We start from the raw sequence: 19,037 nt of genomic DNA, 5'->3' as shown, positions 1-19,037 counted from the left end.
AGCAGAGCAGAAGGCTGGTCTGCAGAGGCAGACAGCTGCGCAGCTGCTTGTGCACATGCCAAAAGTGGCAGACGTGGACTTGCCAAAAGTGGCAGCTGGGGCACGCAGCCAAACTGGCTTTGCACAAAGGGGAACCAGCTGCAGGCTGGGGGCCCAGATCCTGCTCTCTGCTTACAGCAGGTAAAGTTAAGGGTTAGCTAGTTGCAGAATTAGAGCTCCACACCCAGCTGGCGATGGAGGTAGCAGAGCTTGATTCCTTGGGTCAATGTGGTGCAGCAGAAGAGGAAGAGACACTGGAGCATCTGAGAGCACAAAAAAAGAAGTTTGGCAAGATGTTCATCCTCATTGCCTGCATTCCATTTCCTTCTCAGTGCTGCACCAACCATTTTGCCCTGTCCCTGGCTGCCTGTGGCCTCCCTGGATCTCCCCTCAGCATGCCACAGGCTTGTGCTCCATTGCTGAACGCGTGCTACCAAGGGCAGGCAAGCAGCTGCATGCAGGAGTGAGGAGCTGGCACAGGAATGGCTGCAATCAATGGACTGTCACCCTGTATTGTGGAGATGTCTCTTGCTGGAGGGCTGTGGGCAGCAGAGGCAGAACCAGGCTGCATTGTGCCACGGGCTGGTGAGCCTCAGAACAGGTGCCATACAGCTGTCTGTATTTCTCCTATGGCTCTTCCCTGAGTGCCTTTATAGCCCTTGCCATCCTGTGCTGGAGGCTGCCCCTGATGTCCTGCGGTGGGGTCCAGCAGACATGAAAGGACTGCTCAGAGTAGATGTGACACAGGGAAAGAGGCTGTGCAAGCGTAAAACCCCCTAACAAGTAGCTGTCTGAACTGAGGAACTCACACCGTGCTTCCTATTCTGGCATTGCTCCAACATGGAGCATTTTGCCTGTTTTAATCACGTACCATGAAATCTGTAGGCACTCTAGGACCACATTCACAATTAGAGACAGAGAAGCTGGGTAACAGCTGCAGCTGCCAGGGAGACAACAGCTCACATATATTGGAACATACAGAAACACTCTTTCCAGAAAACTGGACTATGTCTGACTGTTTGCTTAGGGGGGGAACCTCAATGCCCAAAGGCAGCCAGTGCTGTCTCCATGCCAGCTTCCATCTCCATCTGGGCATCCCTACAGCCTCAGGAGCCAGCAACTGCTGAGCACACCACAGCACTGAGAGCTGCTCCTGCACGGGCTCCTGCACAGGTCCTGCTACAGCACACGCTGTCAGCTGAGGAGGAGGAGGAGGAGGAAGGCACTGAAGCAAAGCCAAGCTGAGAGGTAGGTAATGATCAAAGGCATGGCAATTTGCTTTACCTACCAAGCACTGAGGAAAACTTTCCCAAACCCTGACACTTTGCTACAAGGCGGCTGACCCGTGGTAGTATTTGATCTTTAGGACAGCCTGTTGTTTTCTTTCTGACCCTCCTCTGTTGTTTCTTTGGACTCTGGGAAGACTAATTGCTGCTCCTGCAGCTATCCTTGTACTGTCTTGGAAGAGGCTATGTTGAAAGTTTGTCACTTCTTCCCTGGCTGATCCCTCTAGTTTTGCACCCATGGCTATGGATAGGCTGGTGCATCTGTCAGCTCTGCAGCACCTTCTCACCTTTGGTAATCCAGTTCCTATTGTGCCAGGATGTGAAACACAAGCATGCTGGGGATGCTTTCAGCTCAGGTTTTCAGCTGTGTGTTCTTTGGTAATGGCCAAAGGGCTGATCTTTTCTCTCCTGTGTAGCTCTCTGAAAACACTTCAAGTGAAGTGTAAGACCTATGTATCCCTCACTGCCAGCAGAGTTGGCTGCTTTTTATGGCAGGCAGGATTTTCTTTCTGCATGCAGCAATTCCCTGCCCTCTGTTGTCACACCACAGGTAAGCCTCCTCCTTGCGGTGCAATGTGCACCCAGCGGCCACGAAGAAGCCACAGTGGGATGTCAGGGCAGCATCAGGAAGCAGCTGCCTGCCCAGCTGCTTCAGCCCCAGAGTCTGTGGGCTCACTGCACCGCACAGTGAGTCAGTCACGTTGCTGATGCTGCTGAAAACTTTTTGTTTCCTGGAAGATTGGATACTCTTGCTTTTTGAATAAGATTGATTTTCAGCCAGACCAGGCTGAGCTCCCTGCTGTGCCCCTTGGAATGCTCCAGGAGAGTACAGACACGCTGAAGCTGGAGCAGTGCTAACAGGAGCTATTGCTGTTTTGCTAGACCAACCTCTCTGAATCCCAAATCCCTTCAAAGTTCCTCCATTATTTTCGTATTGGTTGTGTGATTTTTTTTTTTTCCCAAAGAGTTTCTTGGAGGATCACCAAATACCCTTGGGATCATCAGGATAGAAGGTGCTAAATGCTGTTTCTGGTAGGGTTGTGCTGTACCTGAAGGCCATTTGTGTGATCTTGTTAGCCACCAGCACCTTAAGACAGACCACAGCTTAGGATTCTAGACATAAGTTTAACCAAAAACCAACTTTGCATTAAAAGCAAGACTGGATGTCAGACTTGCAGATATTGCCAGGGCTGAATTTTTAACAATCCCAGTGATTTAATGATGCTATTTTGTCACAGGTTTCTAGAGATTCTGGAGACCAATGTGTAATTTTCCTGAGCAGTCACTTCCTTATTTTGTGCAAAGAGGTGTGTTTCATACCAACCTAAATGGCAAGAGCATAAATGAAATCATGATGGGAGCACACTCATACTCTTGAATAGCATGCCTTACCGGGATGTACATTATGAGTTAACCTCCCTTGGTTTATGTGGTCAGTTGCTGTTTGATGTCTTATCACAACACCAATTCACATTTCAAAGGGCAAAGAAAACCCCAAAATGTTGTGACTTTTTTTTTTAATAATGTGATCTCACTTTGTTGCCTTGGACTGAGGATGTATTTTATTATGTTACAGAGAAGAACTTCTGTTTTAAATTTGCTTTAAATTTTCCAAGCTGAAATGAGCCATAGCGGGAACAAACAAGAGTTGGTTTGCTACATCTTCAGACCCATTTTGCTGATAAAAGTCCTGAATAGTTAAAAAAACAAGTTTACTTTATCCAGTTTATGGCAACTCTCACTGACAAAGTGAGGTACAAAGGTTTCCCAATGCTGACTACTCCCACCTGCATGTTGGGCTTTTCTTTAAAGAAAGCTGAAGAGTTTTCTTTAAAGAGTTTTCCAAGTTTGGAATCACTCACTTTGCACATATTTGATAGAAAAAAGGTAAAGCAAGCAGACAGCATTTTGGATTAAGGAAACTTAAACATCCAAACCACTAATTTGTTTTTTCTTTTTGTTTTGAGCATCATTTGAGATTAAATCAAGAGCCTTCTTTTTCTTCTAACAGTGCCCAGCACTGTTACTCAACTCGTGACTTTAGGATTTCTCAGATGTCCTTTGCTCTGTCCAAGAAATATGGATGCATTACCATTTTTCTTGTCTATGAATTGGGTCTGGTCTTGAGTTAGGTCCTGCTCAGAAAGACCCTCAAAAGGTTAATGAAACTTTTGACCTTTTACTCTCCCGCCCACCAACTTACAACGTAGGACGTCTTGAATTATTGGTCCTTGGAATTATTTGAGCTTATCAGAAGAGTCAGCAAAAAAAACCAAGCTGTGTTTTGTGAAAGGAAAAATGAGATTTTCACTATGCAGTGGAAAAGTTCTTCTGCTTTATCCCACTCATTTGAAACCCACACCAGAAAAAAATAAAGCTGCAGTTTGATATCAAAAAGGAAACCTTACCTACACATCTGCATACCGGAAAGTGACTCGTCCTTCTCTCATTTAACCCAGCTTCTTGCTGGATTTGTTATTTTTTGAACATTTTTAGGCTGTATCTATTATCTTCATTGGGCTGTGCGTGACCATCCCCAGCCCACAGGAGAGGAGGATGGTGTAGGTGGTAAGAATCTGTTTTACCCTATCTAGATTTCAGGATCTTCCTCACTGCCGTGGTGAGCAGCAGGTAAGAAGGTGACTGCAAAAAGCAAACTCCTTTCTGTCAGTACATGGTCAGCCAAAGTCACATTTGCAGCCCCAGGCTGCTGCTGGCAAGACTTGACATGGCTCAAGGCTTGTCAAGGGCTCAATGTGGGGTTCCATTATTTGCTTGTTCTCTTGTGCAGGATCAGGAGAGAGTTTAAACATAGTGAGCACTGATCCCTACAGGTTTTGTACCTGCACTGCTGCCTTCAGCTTAAGACAAGACAGGGGTATCTGATGCACAGTAGAACAGTCTGCCCTGCTTGCTCGTGGCGTGTGCGGACACTAAGAGCAAAGGCCTTCCCTCTCCCCACCAACTCTGGCTCGTGAATCCAGCACGGCAGGATTTGTGCTTGTTTTGCTTGCAATGGTGTGGTTGACGGGCGTGCCTGGTGTGGACAGCAGGGTGGGTCTTTGGTGTGGAAAAGGAGTTCCCAAGAGCGTGGTGCCACACCTCGCTAGAGACCTTTGCCCCTGGATGTCCTGGCCAGAAAGGTCTGAGATTCTCTCCCTGATTTGGTGAAAAGCCCCCACAGGTTGAACACAGCTCAAAAGTGAGTAAGTGTCTGCATTCTGCATTGTCAAACTCTTTTAGCCTTATGTTTATCATTGTGAGCTGGACCCTTACACTTCCAGCTTTTGCCAAAGACATTCTGATGTTGCCAGGCCCTTTGACTCATCACCTCTTGTAGAGAGGGCTGAGCGAACCTTGAGGTTTTCAGCACTTGGTATCTTGCACATTTCCTGTGAGAGTTGGCAGAAAAAATGTGTTTCCTGAGATGAAGTAAGTGAAGAAGAATAGCTATGAAAATCAGACCAAAAGAACCTAAGAAAGTAAGAAAAATAGTAAAGCTCTTCATCAGCTTCCTGTTTACCAGCAACTCAAATAAAGATTTATCAGTGGTGTTGCCAAGCTCTCCTCACACCTCTGCTCAAACAGCAGCAGCTTAGGTGTGTGCTACCCCAGAAAGCCTCTTTTCGTGCCCCTGGCCAGGGCAGAGGCCTGACAATGCCACACAGATTTGAGATTGTAGCCACCGTGGTCAAGATGGGAAATGCCAGATGACCACATTTCAGTGCATGATGCTTTTGTGCTGAGAGAAGCCTACCAGTGGCAGGGTGCACGTTTGAATCCAGGGCTCCTGAGTTATCAACCCAGTTTTAAACTACACAGACTTCCCCATTTTAGGAGCATGATTTCATGTGTTTTATCTTTTTCCTTTAAAAATCTGATAATCATCAGGAGTTTCTCCCAGAGGAGGTTCCTGCAGCATAAATGGAGACAGACACAGGCCATGGTACCCATATGGGGAGTTTCCCACCCTGAAGCCTCTTGGCCCCTCACAGCCACTGGGCTGGCATGGTCTGAGGCCACTTGAGAGGCAGAAGTGGCACAGCCACTTGGGCTTTTTGGTGGTTTCTGACAGGCACTGCCTGCCTCAGTGCTGGGACCAGAGCTGTGCCCTGGCTGGGCTGCGCAGGGTGGGGCAGCTGCAACTGGTGCTACTGGTGCAGGGCCACCCAGCTGTGGTGCTGGTGCCTGGTTGGCCACCTTTGCTCTGAGCCAGTGCTGTCACCGTCATATTTTCTGAAAAATCTCCTTGCCCAGAGAAGCTGAGAAGTCTTGGAGAAAAAGGAAAACAATATTATTTCATCTGCTTCTCCCGTGTTTTGATGCTTCAGGATGTGGTTGGAGATTGTTTATCTAACATGTGAATTATTTTTACTTATTGGCCAATGATGGCCAAGTTGCGTCAGACTGGAGGAGAGAGTCACAAGTTTTTCAGTTTTATCTTCTAGCCTTCTGTAATTATCCTTTCTGTATCCTTTAGTATAGTTTAGTATTCTTTTATATAACATAGTATCATAAAATAATACATTAGCCTTCTAAGAACATGGAGTCAGATTCATTCCTTCCTTCCAACAACAGGGGTCTCGGAAAATATGAGACAGTGCAGCCAGTGGCAAGGTGTGGTGGTGAGCTCTGGGCAGCCAGTCAGCACAGGGACCCTTGAGAATCCATCAGCTTATGCCAGAGAAGGAATTATGTGCCAGTCAGTGCAATTACATTTGCTGGGAAGCACTAGAAGGAATAAGCAGGCTGCAGGAAAATAAAAAGAGTAGGGGCTGATATAGATTTGCCAAGACTCAGCTATGTCAAATCAGCCTCAGTTACAGGCTCATGCCACCTGGCAAAGCAGTGGTGTCCCATGCCTCAGAGCTAGCAAGCTTTCTGAGCACCTCAAACAGCCTTTGTGTGGGTGCACAAGTGCTCAGACAAACTCCTGAGTGCTTGCCACTGGACAGGAGAGCTGCCCAGAAGGATCCTGCATCCAGGACTGCACCCTGCCCTTGCACAAACCAGCATTTCCTGCACTTTGCTGCTCTGGATGAACCTCTGGTGCACAATTTTGCTACTTTTACACATGCCATCATATTGGGAAGGGATACAAATGTACTGGGGGACAGGATGACTGCTTAAATTGCCCTTGATAGATGGAAAGCCTGGCAGCAATGGGCTGCAGTGCATTAAAGACAAGTCACCACTTCTCCCCATGGGAGGGTCAGCTGAGGCCACAGACACAGCATGGGGAAGGCAGCACTTCTGGGGAAGGCAGCACTTCTGGGGAAAGCATCTGGGTGCTGAAATCCAGCACAAAAGAACTGTGAATCATCAGTGCTACCTGACTGCAGAAGAAAACAGCTGACAGACGACTCTTCCAGTCTGCTTTGGCAGTTTGGGGCACTGCAATGCAAAAAAAAGACTAAGAAAAATTGGACAGTCATTAAAGAACAGAAACTACAATTAGCAGTTTAGAAAGCTTGACTTCAGAGGAAAAAACCATTAAGTGTGAGCTGTTAAGACTGAAGAAAAATGTTGTCTTGTAATATTTTATAATAGCTAGAAGCAATTGTTCCTCCATGGCTAAGGTAAATAACTGGCTCAAATTATACCAGAACTGTTCTGGATGAAGACAAATTTACCATGAGTAGATCTGGAGAAGCACTAGGATGGTTCATCAGGAGAGGCTGGGGGAAAGCAGGAGCTCTAGGAACAGGTGGAACAAGAGCATAGCAAGAATAACAGAGGGACAGTGGGACACTGCCCCTGCCTTGAAGACAGGGGACAGACTCCACGATCACCCAGTGTCCCGTGCAGCCCTGTCTTCTGTGCTTTCTCTGTTTTAATTGATTCTTGCTTGCAGCCTTCTCTGCTCTCCACCCTCAGCCAAAGCCCTGTCAGATGCAAATCTTGGAAGTACCTGTGAACTGCTGAACCAAAACTTGGGACAGCAAAGGTTTAAAAACCTAAGTGCTCCATGGTAAGAAAAAAACTATCAAGTAAAGGAGAGATGGAGAAGATTTTTGTTCTCAAAGACTCCATATGCAAGAGATGTATTTGTTTACTCCTTTGTGTCCCACAATTACCCTGTCATAACGCTTGGGTGAGAAAATTCCCCTCGCTGCTGACACTGCTGTGAATGAGTTACTGTGCTGGGAGTTTTGCAATGCACTGATTTCTGCGAGGGTGAAACCAAACGATTGTGCAAGGCTGCAGCTGTCACAGCCATAATCCTTGTGGCTATGGGGCTGGCAGCCAAAAGCAGAGCTTGGAGCAGAGTGGGCTGGTCCAGACCTCACCAAGCACCTCCAGCTGCTTGTCCTACACAAACTCAGCCACAGTTTTTGGAGGATTCTCTCTCCCTTTTTTATTGCACTGAGCATCTGCTGCAGGGGGGAGAGCCAGAACAATGCCCAGTAGGTTTTTCTGGTGCACATTTGTACAAGTCTGCATACACAAGCACTTTGTTACAGCAATACAAATCCACATTTTAGTGGAGGGTGTCAATTTTTTTTGCTGATCAAGCTGAGAAGAAAAATGAAAATTTCTGCCTGCTCTCAGCAGAACAGAATCATCCTAGTTCAACTGGAAAGTTTTTGAAGCTTTGAAGTTTTTGAGAAAGAAGGGTTAAAAGAAGAGGTTATTTATAAAGCAAAATGCTATATTTGAAAATGACACTTTTGAAAATGAAAAATGGCAATGTTCTGTCTGGGTCTTCTCAGAATAAAGTATTTTAATTGTTCTTCCTTTTTCTTTTGATTTGGAGAGGGAAAATCGTTCCCCCAAAGTTGGCACTTTCAGAGATATTTTAGTCAACAAAAATAGACTTTTTTATGTCAAAAAAAACATCACTCAGAATTTTACCTGGTCACAAAGTCTGACCCCCCACACCCCCCTCTTTGTGCATGGGCATACAATTATGTTATTCTCCTCAAGAAAAGGAAGCGAACCATTCTGCCATATGACAGATTTTTACCTCTACACTGGCAGTGGTCTGATGAAATGAATTTTCATTAAGATAATGCGGTCATGCTAAGATGGTGTGTTGATAGCTGATGCTGATAGACCCAAACATTGTGAAAATAACTAAAGCAGGCAAGGATTCCTCAAAACATAACTCCTGTGTTGCATTTCTTCTTGTACCTCATAGGTGAGTGCCAGCCCTGGACACCCAGGGCTCAGTGTGCCCCTTGCCCACCCCTGCTGCCCTATGGAAGAGGTGTGAAGGGGATTCTCTGAGGGTGCTGCAACTGGGGAAGGGCAATTGCTGGTCCATACAGGCAGCAGAGAGGTTTATTGGGACAGAGACATGGCCAGGAAGAGGAACCTGGGGTGGGACAGTCATCAAAACGCTACTTGCCAAGCTGCTCCCATGCTGCAGAGAGCATGCTCAGCCTGACTCCCCACTGCTACCTTCTCCTGCAAAACTGAGCTGTCCTCATAATTTTTCTCACTAACAGTGATGACTGCTGGTATTTTGCAAGGCATTTCAGCTGAACAACCCAGCATCTCTGAACATCCCATAAACCCCTGTTGCAGTTAATCCTGTTTGTTTTCCTCTGCTGAACTAAGTAATCTCTTCCCTCTTTCAGTATGAGACAGCAAGACTTCTGAGAAGTAAGATGAGTGTGGATATGAAAGGGATAAAATAAAATAAGTTTCTTAATCAAAAGGATAAGAAAAGTTCCTTTTGACTAAGAAACTTATTTTGTTTTGCTGTTGAGCAAAGGCAGAGGAAAGTGATCTTCTTGGATAACAGCACCTGACTTGGCTGCTTACCACAGCTCTGAGACAGGTGGAAGCTGAGCATCACATTGAGGTGAACACGTCCTTCTCTTTCTACACGGGTGCTGTGACAGCAAGCAGATCCAGGAAATACTTAGCCTTTTCTTGGGAAATACCCTACCAGGCAGGCTCTCCCACTCTGCTTTCTTTGCCATAGTTTCCCTAATAGCTGCTAGCAGAAAGGTGCCTCCCATCCACCTTGGCGAACAACAAGAACAATACCAGGGCTTGCAGCCTGCACTCCTGAGGCCAAATCAAGCTCTTGCTGGTGGTGTCTTCTGTGGCAACTACAGTTTCTTCTCTGTGTTCGAACTCCATTCATCTAGACCATCTGCAGAAAGAAGGAGAAGTTCCTACAAGAGCAGCATAGCAGTTTTGCAGCAGCTCAGCTGACCATCACCCCCAGGCTGAGGAGCTGCAGGGATGGCAGGATAAGGAAACCCTCTGGGACTGATGCCAGAGGCTGAGCTGGTGTGCATGGGATGTCTCCACTGCAGTGAACATTTCTGGCTGTAGGAGCTGGAGATGTGGCCATGCTGTTTGTCTCACAGCAAGGTTCCTTTTGGTTGCAGCATTTGCCACAGTCTTTCCATGTAACACAGGGCTGCAGTGAAGTGTCGCTTCCCTGACCCTGGGGCTTCTAGTAGTTTGGAGGAATGGAAGTCTGCATTACTCCAATGTGCTGATCACTTTTGGGCTGACAGTGTCTTCAGCTATATGAAGGATTGCATGGGAGTTTTTCCCACACTGAAGCAGCTCTTGTGACAGAAGATAAACCAGCAGAGACTGCAGCTTCTAGTGCAAATAAAGGAATGGCTGTGGTGGCAGCTGGAAGGGAAGTGTGGGCAGTGTGGTGCACAGACTCTGGAGACTCCCCAGCCCTGCCATCTGTCTGGGGCTGTGGTGGCTGCTGCAGGCTGACCCTGTCAGCCACTGCCAAAACACGAGCAGACAAAACAGAAAGCTCCTCACACAGCGATATTGTTGCTATGTTTTTAAACTTGAATGGGGACTGCCTGCATCAGCCTTTTCACAAAGCGGTGATGCCATTTTGCTCCTCCTTTGCTCTGGTACCCACAGTACTGAGGGGTGCATGGACCCAAAATGGCCCTAGACTGGAGCACCAGAGATACCCACAGCCAGTTGTCTCTGTTTTGCTGTGAGGTATTTCTTTCCCACAGGAAATCCCACAGGAGTATAGAGAGTATTCACTAGGCCTGGTATTAGGGACCAGCTAAAATTGAGCTGGAGGGACACCTCAGGGCTACAGTCAGGGCTCCTGGAGAAGGAAGCTCTGGGGTGGATTTTGGCTAGGTTCTTAACAAACAGATTTGAGAACTTGCTCCTAAGCTCCCATCCAGCACCTTGGGAACATCCTGAGGCCCTGGGAGGGATTGCCTGGTGCCTGCTATCCTATCCCTGGCTATGAGACCCCTGGGTCATGCATCCCCTTCAGACATTTAACCAAGGACCATTTTACACCAGCTGACTGTTTCTCCTCCCACAGCAAGCCTGTTCCACAGCCCCAGTGCCCCAGCAGCAAACTCACTTGAGCCTAAGGAGTAAATATTGCTACCATATGGCTGTAGTCTTTTATCGTGAGAAAATCCTCTTTTCCCCTGGCCATGTCTTCACTGGCTTGTCTGTATGAAACAAACATATCCCTTCCATGATCTTGCTTTACCACACTGAGCCCTTGCACTGCCTGTCCTGCCACCTTGCAGCCTCTCTGCACCTCTTTCCGCCAGGGTTTAGCACTTTTGAGTGTAGATGACCTTTATCTTCTCTGTTCCTAGCTTACCACTCTTGCTGGTTTACCACACTTTCTTTGTTATCCTCCTCACGTGAACTACAAGGGGCTGTGTGCTGGCTTGGCAGAAAATTCAGGTCTGACTGTGTAGCCCCTGTGTAACTCAGGGCCTTGGTGTTTGCTGCTCACAGACTGAAAATGTGCTGGGAAGGATACAAGTCAGTGCAGCCTGGCTCACAGCTGATGTGAAGGAAATTGGAAATGTGTACCTCTCCTCCTCCCTCCACCGGCTATCTCCCTCTGAGCTGTCAAGGGAAGTTCAGCACACCTGCATCTTGCAGCACCCCACGTCTGTGAACATATTGCTGGTTATTTATCTCTACTGCCCTTCAGCCCAGCAGGGCTCTGTCTGCCCATGTCCCTCTTGGATTGCCTGTAGGAGAGCCAGTTGGACTCAGCGTGGAAAGAAGACTAAAATCTGTTTGTGGGTTTTTCCTGTCCCTCAGCATAGGCATCTCCATCTCCTATTAGTTTCCATCATTGTAATTATCTCCATTTCAGCCAACATCATAATTATATTCTCCTCAGTTCTCAAGCCCACTCTTCTGGGTTTTACCTCCCATACACCCTTGCACCTGCCAGTCAGAACCAGCACCTTTCCTAAACTCATCTCTACTCCATTCCTTTCACTGCTTTTGACTAATGACATCCTCTTCCTCCTTTCATGAATTCCCTTTCTCTGCTGAGAAAACCTCAGGTTCTGGCTGAGTGTTAGGAACACCAACCACCAACAACTGGTGGTTTTGTCAGGAACGGAAGCAGTTGCAGGAACATAAACCTTCCTGAAAGCCAGGTAGGCCAGGATCTCACAGTTGTATATTGTGGAGAAATGGCTACATGAAAGAGGTCACGTAGACATTCGCTTGTCAGCTGACCAGGAGCTGGGAAAGTACCGAACACAGCTGGTTTGAGCTTTTGCACCTGCAAGATAGCATGCCCTTGGGCCTAGCTGGGTGTGATAACAAGTGGACAGAGGGACGTGGGAAATAGAGAATGTAGGCCCAAAGGAATGAGGAAGAGATGATGGTACAGTTTAACCAATAGATCGCTTGGCTTACAGAATATTCATAAGCTTATTACTTGCTGTATAAGTGTCTGATGCTCTCTTCAATAAACAGAACTTGCTTATAACTCATATTGAGTGTCTGAGTCTCCCCTCACCGACAAATGGCTCATCCCCGACAAAGGCCTCATTCTGCAACAGTATATCACTGCCCAAAAGATAGCAGAGCTACTCTTGGAAATGTTGCATCAGACTCCAAAATTCTACTATTTTCTCCAAAACACTGGCACTACCACAATTTTTCCCTCACTCTTCTTATCAATCTCCAAGTTGTTATCCATGTGCCTTGGTGTGCCCAAAGTACAGCAGCCAGTGCAGCCATCCTCCAGCCATATCAGTCACCAGGCCTGCTTTAGCTTTTGTTCTCTTGAGTTCAAGCTCTTTTCCTCACCTTTTAGGTAATCTTCTTGCTTGCTCCAGTTTTCTCCAACTTACGGAGCATTCCCCTACTGCCTCTCCCAGCTTTATGCCTCTCTTTGCCTGACTGTGCAGAATTGTACCTGGTAAAAGTACACAGCTGGGAAATTTCCAAATTAAAAATATGGATTTTGAATGAACTGAAATCTTTTTGCAAGATCATAACTTGTGCAGCAGAAAATAACTCAAGAAAAAATTCAAGATTTTTTCAATTTTAGAATATGTACTAATGTTCAAAAATGACGAAATGTTTTATTCCTTTATTGGTTTCATGTCAAACTATTGTTTTATTTTTTGTATGTATTAATGACTTATCAACCAAACTATTGCAAAAAATCGGAGGCATCCTTAATTTATTAATGTTTTGTTCCTAAGAAATAATGAAAGCTGACTTTATTGATTTCTAAACAAATATAAATAAACCTAAATTGAATAAAGCTACATTATGTCATACTGTGTGTCTATAGCACCAGGACATACTATTGACATATTATTAATAATATAACTAATATCTATACAATACAATAAAATAAATCTCAGTTGTAACAATTTTCAAAAAGTAGTTCTGAAAAAAATATAAACAGAATAAGAGGAGCTGGTCTCTCTTGTGTAATAAGACCAGCTGGGTACTTGGAGGCAGGATGGTGCCCTGGTCACTGTTAATATGTTGAATACTTCATGGGACAGGTGTTTTCTGACTGTGCTACCAACTAGTGCCAGGTCCTTCATTAAGTTACTCTTTTTATCCTCCAGACTGTTTTTATTCCTTTTAATCCTCCAGCCTGTTTTCTCACTTTTCTTTTTCTTTCTGCCTGCAGTATTTACTTTTTTTTTCTCTTTGAGACTCTTTCACTACTCACTTGTGCAACAACAATCAGTGACCTGTAAAGGTACTTTGGACTGGGACTGCAACCAAAGAACCTGCAAATAACTTCATTAAAAAATGGTGTTTTGGATCTGCCACATACTTGTTTTGGACCTCTTGAGTGAACCTCTGGTATTCCTTGTCCTCTTAAAAGTCAGGAAAATTGTGCCTGTTGAGATTAATGGATAAAAATTGTATCATCTGTCTGACGTATAAAGCACCACAATGTACAATTTTAGTGTTCAACTAAACATAAGTAATTCAAAGCAATTGAATAAAATACAAAATATCAAGCCTGTCTTTGTTTCAATATTTTGTCCTTTTCCATCCTCAAGTAACTAAAATAAACTTGGAAAAAACCCAAGCAAAGAAACAGAAATACCCCCACTAAATAAGAACTGATTAGAAAACTATGGCTAAGGGATATCAGTAGCTTTGAGTTCTTGTTTTGCTTAAAATACTGATGAGGTTTTAATGGGGAGGGATTTAAACAGACTGCAGGATACAAGTTGCTACTAGCTGAAGGAAATGAAAAACTAAAACAATCCAAATTAAAACTATTATAGTTATATATCAGCTTCTGAAAAAAGCTGCAAATTTATTAGGGTGTTTCCTGTGATGGAGACATGTGAACTTTTAAATTTTTCACTTAACTCTAGGTGAGGCTGTGAAGAAGTGAGGTTTAGCAAACACGTTCAAACGAGTGCTACCCATTACCGTGTTAAAGAAGAGAGGTATTTGATATTTTTTTTTTGCAGAAGGTGCCTGATACCCCCCTCACTCTTTTCCTGTTTACCAAAGATACAAAGTCTTCTATTTGCCCCCAAGCCTATCCTGTGTCTGGCAGCTGCCCATTCGACAGCAACATATCACAGAATCTCAGCTCTCTGCGCAAGCAAAGTGAAAGCCAAGTAAACCAAGTAAACCTTCTGGAAAGCCCTGAGCCCAGGCAGCAGGGTACAAGGAGAAGGGGGCCAGGGCCATCTGAGAGAGGAGAGTCCTCCTGCTATCAGAGGTAAAGTCCATCCATATTCATAGTGCTGCTCCTGGGCTGACTGTGGCAACCAGGGGACCTGCAGCAGCCGCCTCTCCCTTGGTACCTTCCATGAAATTGCTTTTTCACTTGGACTGTTCTGCTGAGTGATGTGGAGAGGGGGGGGGAATGGAAAATGTCATGGCCTGGTTGGGAGCTGTGGTGTAATGGTGTAAGGATGGTCTGAAGTAGAGCATCTCCAGTCTCTGTTGAGCCCAGGAAAAACACTTGAATTTTGCTGGGAGTAGATGCTTTTTAGCTACAAATCTTGATTTATGTATCTCTACATATCCATCTACATGTTTACAGATCTATTATCTATAACACAATATTAATTATTTTTTGACTATTTTTTAGTTTTGGTAGTTGGATCTATGCACTGCTTTTAAGAGGTGCTTGGCAGACAATTAAGAAGCGGGAGCCAGTGCTGCATCGCTCAGTCACGGTGTATCAGTTTCACACATCAAAAGCTTTAGCAGGAAATATTTTCTACCTTTATCTGTTGCAGCAAGAAGAGTCACATTATCTAGTCGCTCACCAACTAAATATTTGAAGATTTATGCTTTATGTAAAGTTAAAATTAATAATGCAGATGTCTTAGCTATAGCTAAGAGTTCAATATAGTAGAGGATTACACTGTCAATGTGTAATTGCAGTTGCAGCACTGCTTTTCTCTCATTATTTGTTATTTCTGAACACGGAATTCTGTGGGGTTGAATGCTGTACTTGTAACAGTTTTCCCTTCATTGTGCTTAACAATTGAAACAGTTGTGGTGCCCCAAGGACAGCTGAGGCAGGTCAGTGAGGCATGAGCAGCATCCATACCTGGAGCAGAGGAGGGACACTGGCACTCCTCTGGGCTGTACATACAGATTGCTCTGTTCCCTCCACAGGTGGCACAGCCAGGCAAGAAGGGGTGAATTGTGATTTCTTCCTGTCAGTACAATGAGTTTTCACTGTTCTCTCTTTTTTTGTATCTCCAGGCAGCAATCTTTAATTCAGGAGAGCACATAATCTACTTCTATAGAGTTAATCACCTCCATTTATGTTATTGCTTCATCTTAACAGCAATGATTATTACAAATTATTCTTTCTTCCGAGAAATTCTGGGTCTTTGAAGCTCTTTCAAGATGTGATCTGCCTGTAAGCAGGTGCAACAGGGGTGCAGCACAGCCTAAGCTTTCAAATGTCTTAGCAGTGAAAAGCCAAACTCTTTTGAAATAACCATCACTTCTTAAAATGTGAACACTCAAGTCTGGAAACCCAATCTGCTTTTATAGGGGTCATGAACTGACATCTGAAACAATTAAAAGGTTGGCTGAAGCACTGACTCACTCTTGGAGAGCACGTCAGATTATTTTACTATTTTGAGGCCACCTTCATTACAATTCTTCAGAAATGAAAGAGAGGAGCCACTCCTGCTAATGTTTTGGTTTTCTCTATGCTAGAAAACTGAAGTTGGACAGAACAGGCAGGAGCACTAAGCTGCTGTGCTGTGGCAAAAGGCACAGCCAAGGTGCTCACCAGCTGCCCTGGAGGTTGGTGGCATCTCAGAGCTTGGCACTGCAAGTGTTGCTGTGCAGTCTTGTCAGCTCCTTGTTGCTGCAGAGCTTTTTGCATGCAATCCTGGACCCACCCATGGAAAAGTAGCTTGCATGTCTCTGCACTCTGTGCCAGTACCTAGCCCTGATAAGCTCTGCTAAAAAAGGTTATGATGCTTGGTGACAGCTTCATCAGGCAAAACACTTTTATCAGAGTCTTTATGCTGCAGGCAAAAAGCTTCCCCACCCCAGGGAGCACAAGAAAATTGAGATCCTTAGGTCAGATGCAGGATTTGTATTTTTTTTTATCACTATGGCTATTCAGAGACCTGAATTTTCCCCTGTCATTGTAATGGTGAGGGGCTGGTCCGCTGGCACTAAAGCAATTTCAGGAAAAACAGAGAGCATCCCAGAGCACACACTTACACATGTGTAGGAGCAATCAGCAGGCTGCAGGGCAGCCCTTTGGGTGGCAGAGCTGTTCTCATCCAGCCATTGATACCAAAACTGCATTTTGTAGTCCCCCTCTGCCTGGAGGCTGACCCACGGGCTCAACACAGCCCACACAGAGACAGAAGGCACTGTGGGAGTGCTGTGCCAGGACAGCCAGACATTTCTAATCCTTTCTCTTTCCTGCACAGGCATCTAAGATGAATCCCACCAGCCAATTCACTGGCACAACAGAATATGACTACGGATACGATGAAAACACTGCTCCGTGTAACGAAGGAAACAACTTTCGCAGGTTTAATTCCCTCTTTCTGCCAATTCTTTACTGCCTTGTGTTTGTCTTCTGTCTCCTGGGAAACTCCTTGGTCCTCTGGGTTCTCCTGACGAGGAAAAGGCTGACAACAATGACTGACATCTGCCTGCTGAACCTCGCAGCCTCTGATCTCCTCTTTGTTTTGCCCCTCCCTTTCCAAGCCTACTATGCTTCAGACCAGTGGGTTTTTGGCAATGTCATGTGTAAGATAATGGCTGGCATTTACTACACAGGTTTTTATAGCAGTATTTTCTTTATAACCCTCATGAGCGTAGACAGGTACATAGCAATTGTCCATGCTCTCCATGCCACGAGGATAAGGACAGCCACTTGTGGCACAGTTATCAGCTTGATCCTGTGGCTGGTGGCTGGCTTGGCTTCTGTACCCAACGTCGTGTTCAACCAGGAGCTGGAGGTCGAGCAGGCGTTGCAGTGTGTCCCCACGTACCCCCCAGGTGACAATACCTGGAAAGTTGCTTCTCAGTTTGCAGCCAATATCCTGGGCCTCTTGATTCCCTTCAGCATCCTTGTTTGCTGCTACACTCAGATACTAAGAGACCTGCAAAAGCGCAAAAACCGTGACAAGGTCAAGGCGATCAAGATGATCTTCATCATTGTCATCGTCTTCTTCCTTTTCTGGACTCCTTTCAACATCGCGCTGTTCCTGGACTCTCTGCAGAGCCTGCACGTCATCAATGACTGCAAGGCGAGCTCCCAGATAGCGCTGGCCCTGCAGCTGACAGAAACTATCTCCTTCATCCACTGCTGCCTGAACCCCATCATCTACGCCTTTGCTGGCGTCACCCTCAAGGGCCATCTCAAAGCATTCCTTCAGTCCTGTGGCCTCGTCCTCTCCAGCCCTGCCGGAGGTGCCGGGGCTGCACACTCGTTCTCGGCACCCACCCAGCTCTCCCTGACAGCGCAGGGGTCCTGTGAGCACACCTGAGCCACCTTCTGCTGGGGCGAGGGGCTGGCCAAAGGTCTGCTGTGGTCCTGGGGGTTGTGCCACGTGTGCAGCATCCCCTGGGAGGTGCAGTATGCTGTGCCTCCTGTTGGGATACGCTGTGACCTGCCACACAAGAACTTGTGACATCGATTTCCCAAGAGAACCAGTGTTTGTGAAATGGTGACCATACATTGCCACAGAACAATTTTTAATTAAGTTTTGGAGCTCCTTTAATACACTTCAGCAAGTAGGCTGCTTCCTCTAGTATCTACTTTCTCCTCTGACAAAAGCGTCGCGTCTGCCTCACCCCCAAGTATGCTGTGCCTTGTGGACGCTGAATCTCTACATCCCTGGGACAAGTGTGTGACACCCCTCTGAAAAGTGGGAAGAGGACAGGCATGGGATTGCCTCATACGGCAAAGAGGGAATCACCTCAGACACTGTCACGGTTTTCCCTTTCCCTCAGATCCCAGAGGAAAAACCCCCTCAGCTCAGAGCCCTGCTTGTTGTGGGATGGGCCCAGGGGCAGAGCCCTGGAATCCTCGGAACTGCTGTCACCCAGAGCACCCTCTGGTAGTGATGCCTCCAAAACTAACAAAGCAATGGCTCCAGGTGTCCCCTATACTGGTCACTCGTGGAGGCTCCTACACTTGAAAACGTTGTCCTCAGAGCAGGCGGGGGCTCTGCATCACCTCTGGAGCTGTGGGAGCTCCAAATCTGTGTCTTCTGTGCTCGCTGCTAAATGTAACCATCATAAATGACCTGTAGCAAAGCAGGCTCCTTCTCTTTTCCCAAATATCTTAATTTTCTGCCATTTGAAAAATGCTTTCTTCGAATAAACATTAGCTACACCTTTTTGTCTTGGTTCTTGATAGTCTGCCTGATGACTCGCAAGCCTTGATTAGGATAAGAAAACTGAGTTTGTGTATTTTTGAGTGGGTATCACATAAATGCATCTGAAGGAATTGAGAGGCACCCTGAAGCTCTTCAGCAAAACAAGTCTTATCTCCACTTTTCTGCTAAGGAAGTTTTGTTCTCCAAATCCCAATAAAAATTCACAGGGAAAAAATATAATTTATATTTAAGTAGTATTGCTTCAAACACATTTTTAAAAGTTAATCAAGAGAACATCCGAAATCAGGGAAAACCCAGCCTGGATATTGTAAAAGATTTTCTTTTTTAAGGTAATAAAAATTTTAAATATTTTCCTAATTTTACCTTTCCTTCTGAAAATATAATTTCATATTTTTATCCTTCCTAAAAATTAAAAAAGGAAAAAAAATAACCTTGGTGCCAAAATATTCTTGCTATTAACTATATAGTATAGAAAATTCTTCTTTATTTTATTATAGATAGCATGAGTAACATTTCTAGGCTTTATTCCCCAATGAACAAGAAACGCCCTGCAACTCAATTATTATATTCTTTTACTTCTCAAAAAACTGCTGTTTAGAAACAAAGCTTTCTGTGCATTTCTGTGGGGCTTTTTGGACTGCAT

General features: G+C 45.4%; 1 protein-coding gene across 2 annotated transcripts; it reads left to right on the top strand.

Moving 5' to 3' along the window:
• The first annotated feature begins 1,203 nt into the window (after positions 1 to 1,203).
• On the top strand, positions 1,204 to 18,062 carry LOC135443124 (C-C chemokine receptor type 8-like). 2 transcript variants are annotated; one of them, XM_064703353.1, is made up of 2 exons: positions 1,204 to 1,287; positions 16,472 to 18,062. In XM_064703353.1, exon 2 carries the CDS (start codon positions 16,481 to 16,483, stop codon positions 17,537 to 17,539), a length of 1,059 nt encoding a protein of 352 aa, XP_064559423.1. In that variant the 5' UTR covers positions 1,204 to 1,287; positions 16,472 to 16,480; the 3' UTR covers positions 17,540 to 18,062. The 2 variants fall into 2 exon arrangements, with proteins under 2 accessions (XP_064559423.1, XP_064559424.1); XM_064703354.1 differs by lacking the exon at positions 1,204 to 1,287 and adding an exon at positions 14,066 to 14,271 and having other exon boundaries at positions 16,472 to 18,056.
• Positions 18,063 to 19,037: the final 975 nt, after the last annotated feature.

This window comes from Zonotrichia leucophrys, chromosome 2, assembly GCF_028769735.1.
Source record: "Zonotrichia leucophrys gambelii isolate GWCS_2022_RI chromosome 2, RI_Zleu_2.0, whole genome shotgun sequence".
Lineage (NCBI taxonomy): Eukaryota > Metazoa > Chordata > Aves > Passeriformes > Passerellidae > Zonotrichia > Zonotrichia leucophrys.
The sequence above is the reverse complement of the archived record's forward strand: the minus strand, read 5'-3'. Positions and strand labels throughout refer to the sequence as shown.

Coding starts and splice junctions, on each gene's coding strand:
- LOC135443124 (XM_064703353.1), top strand. CDS start 16,481: ATGAATCCCACCAGCCAATTCACTGGCACAACAGAATATGACTACGGA.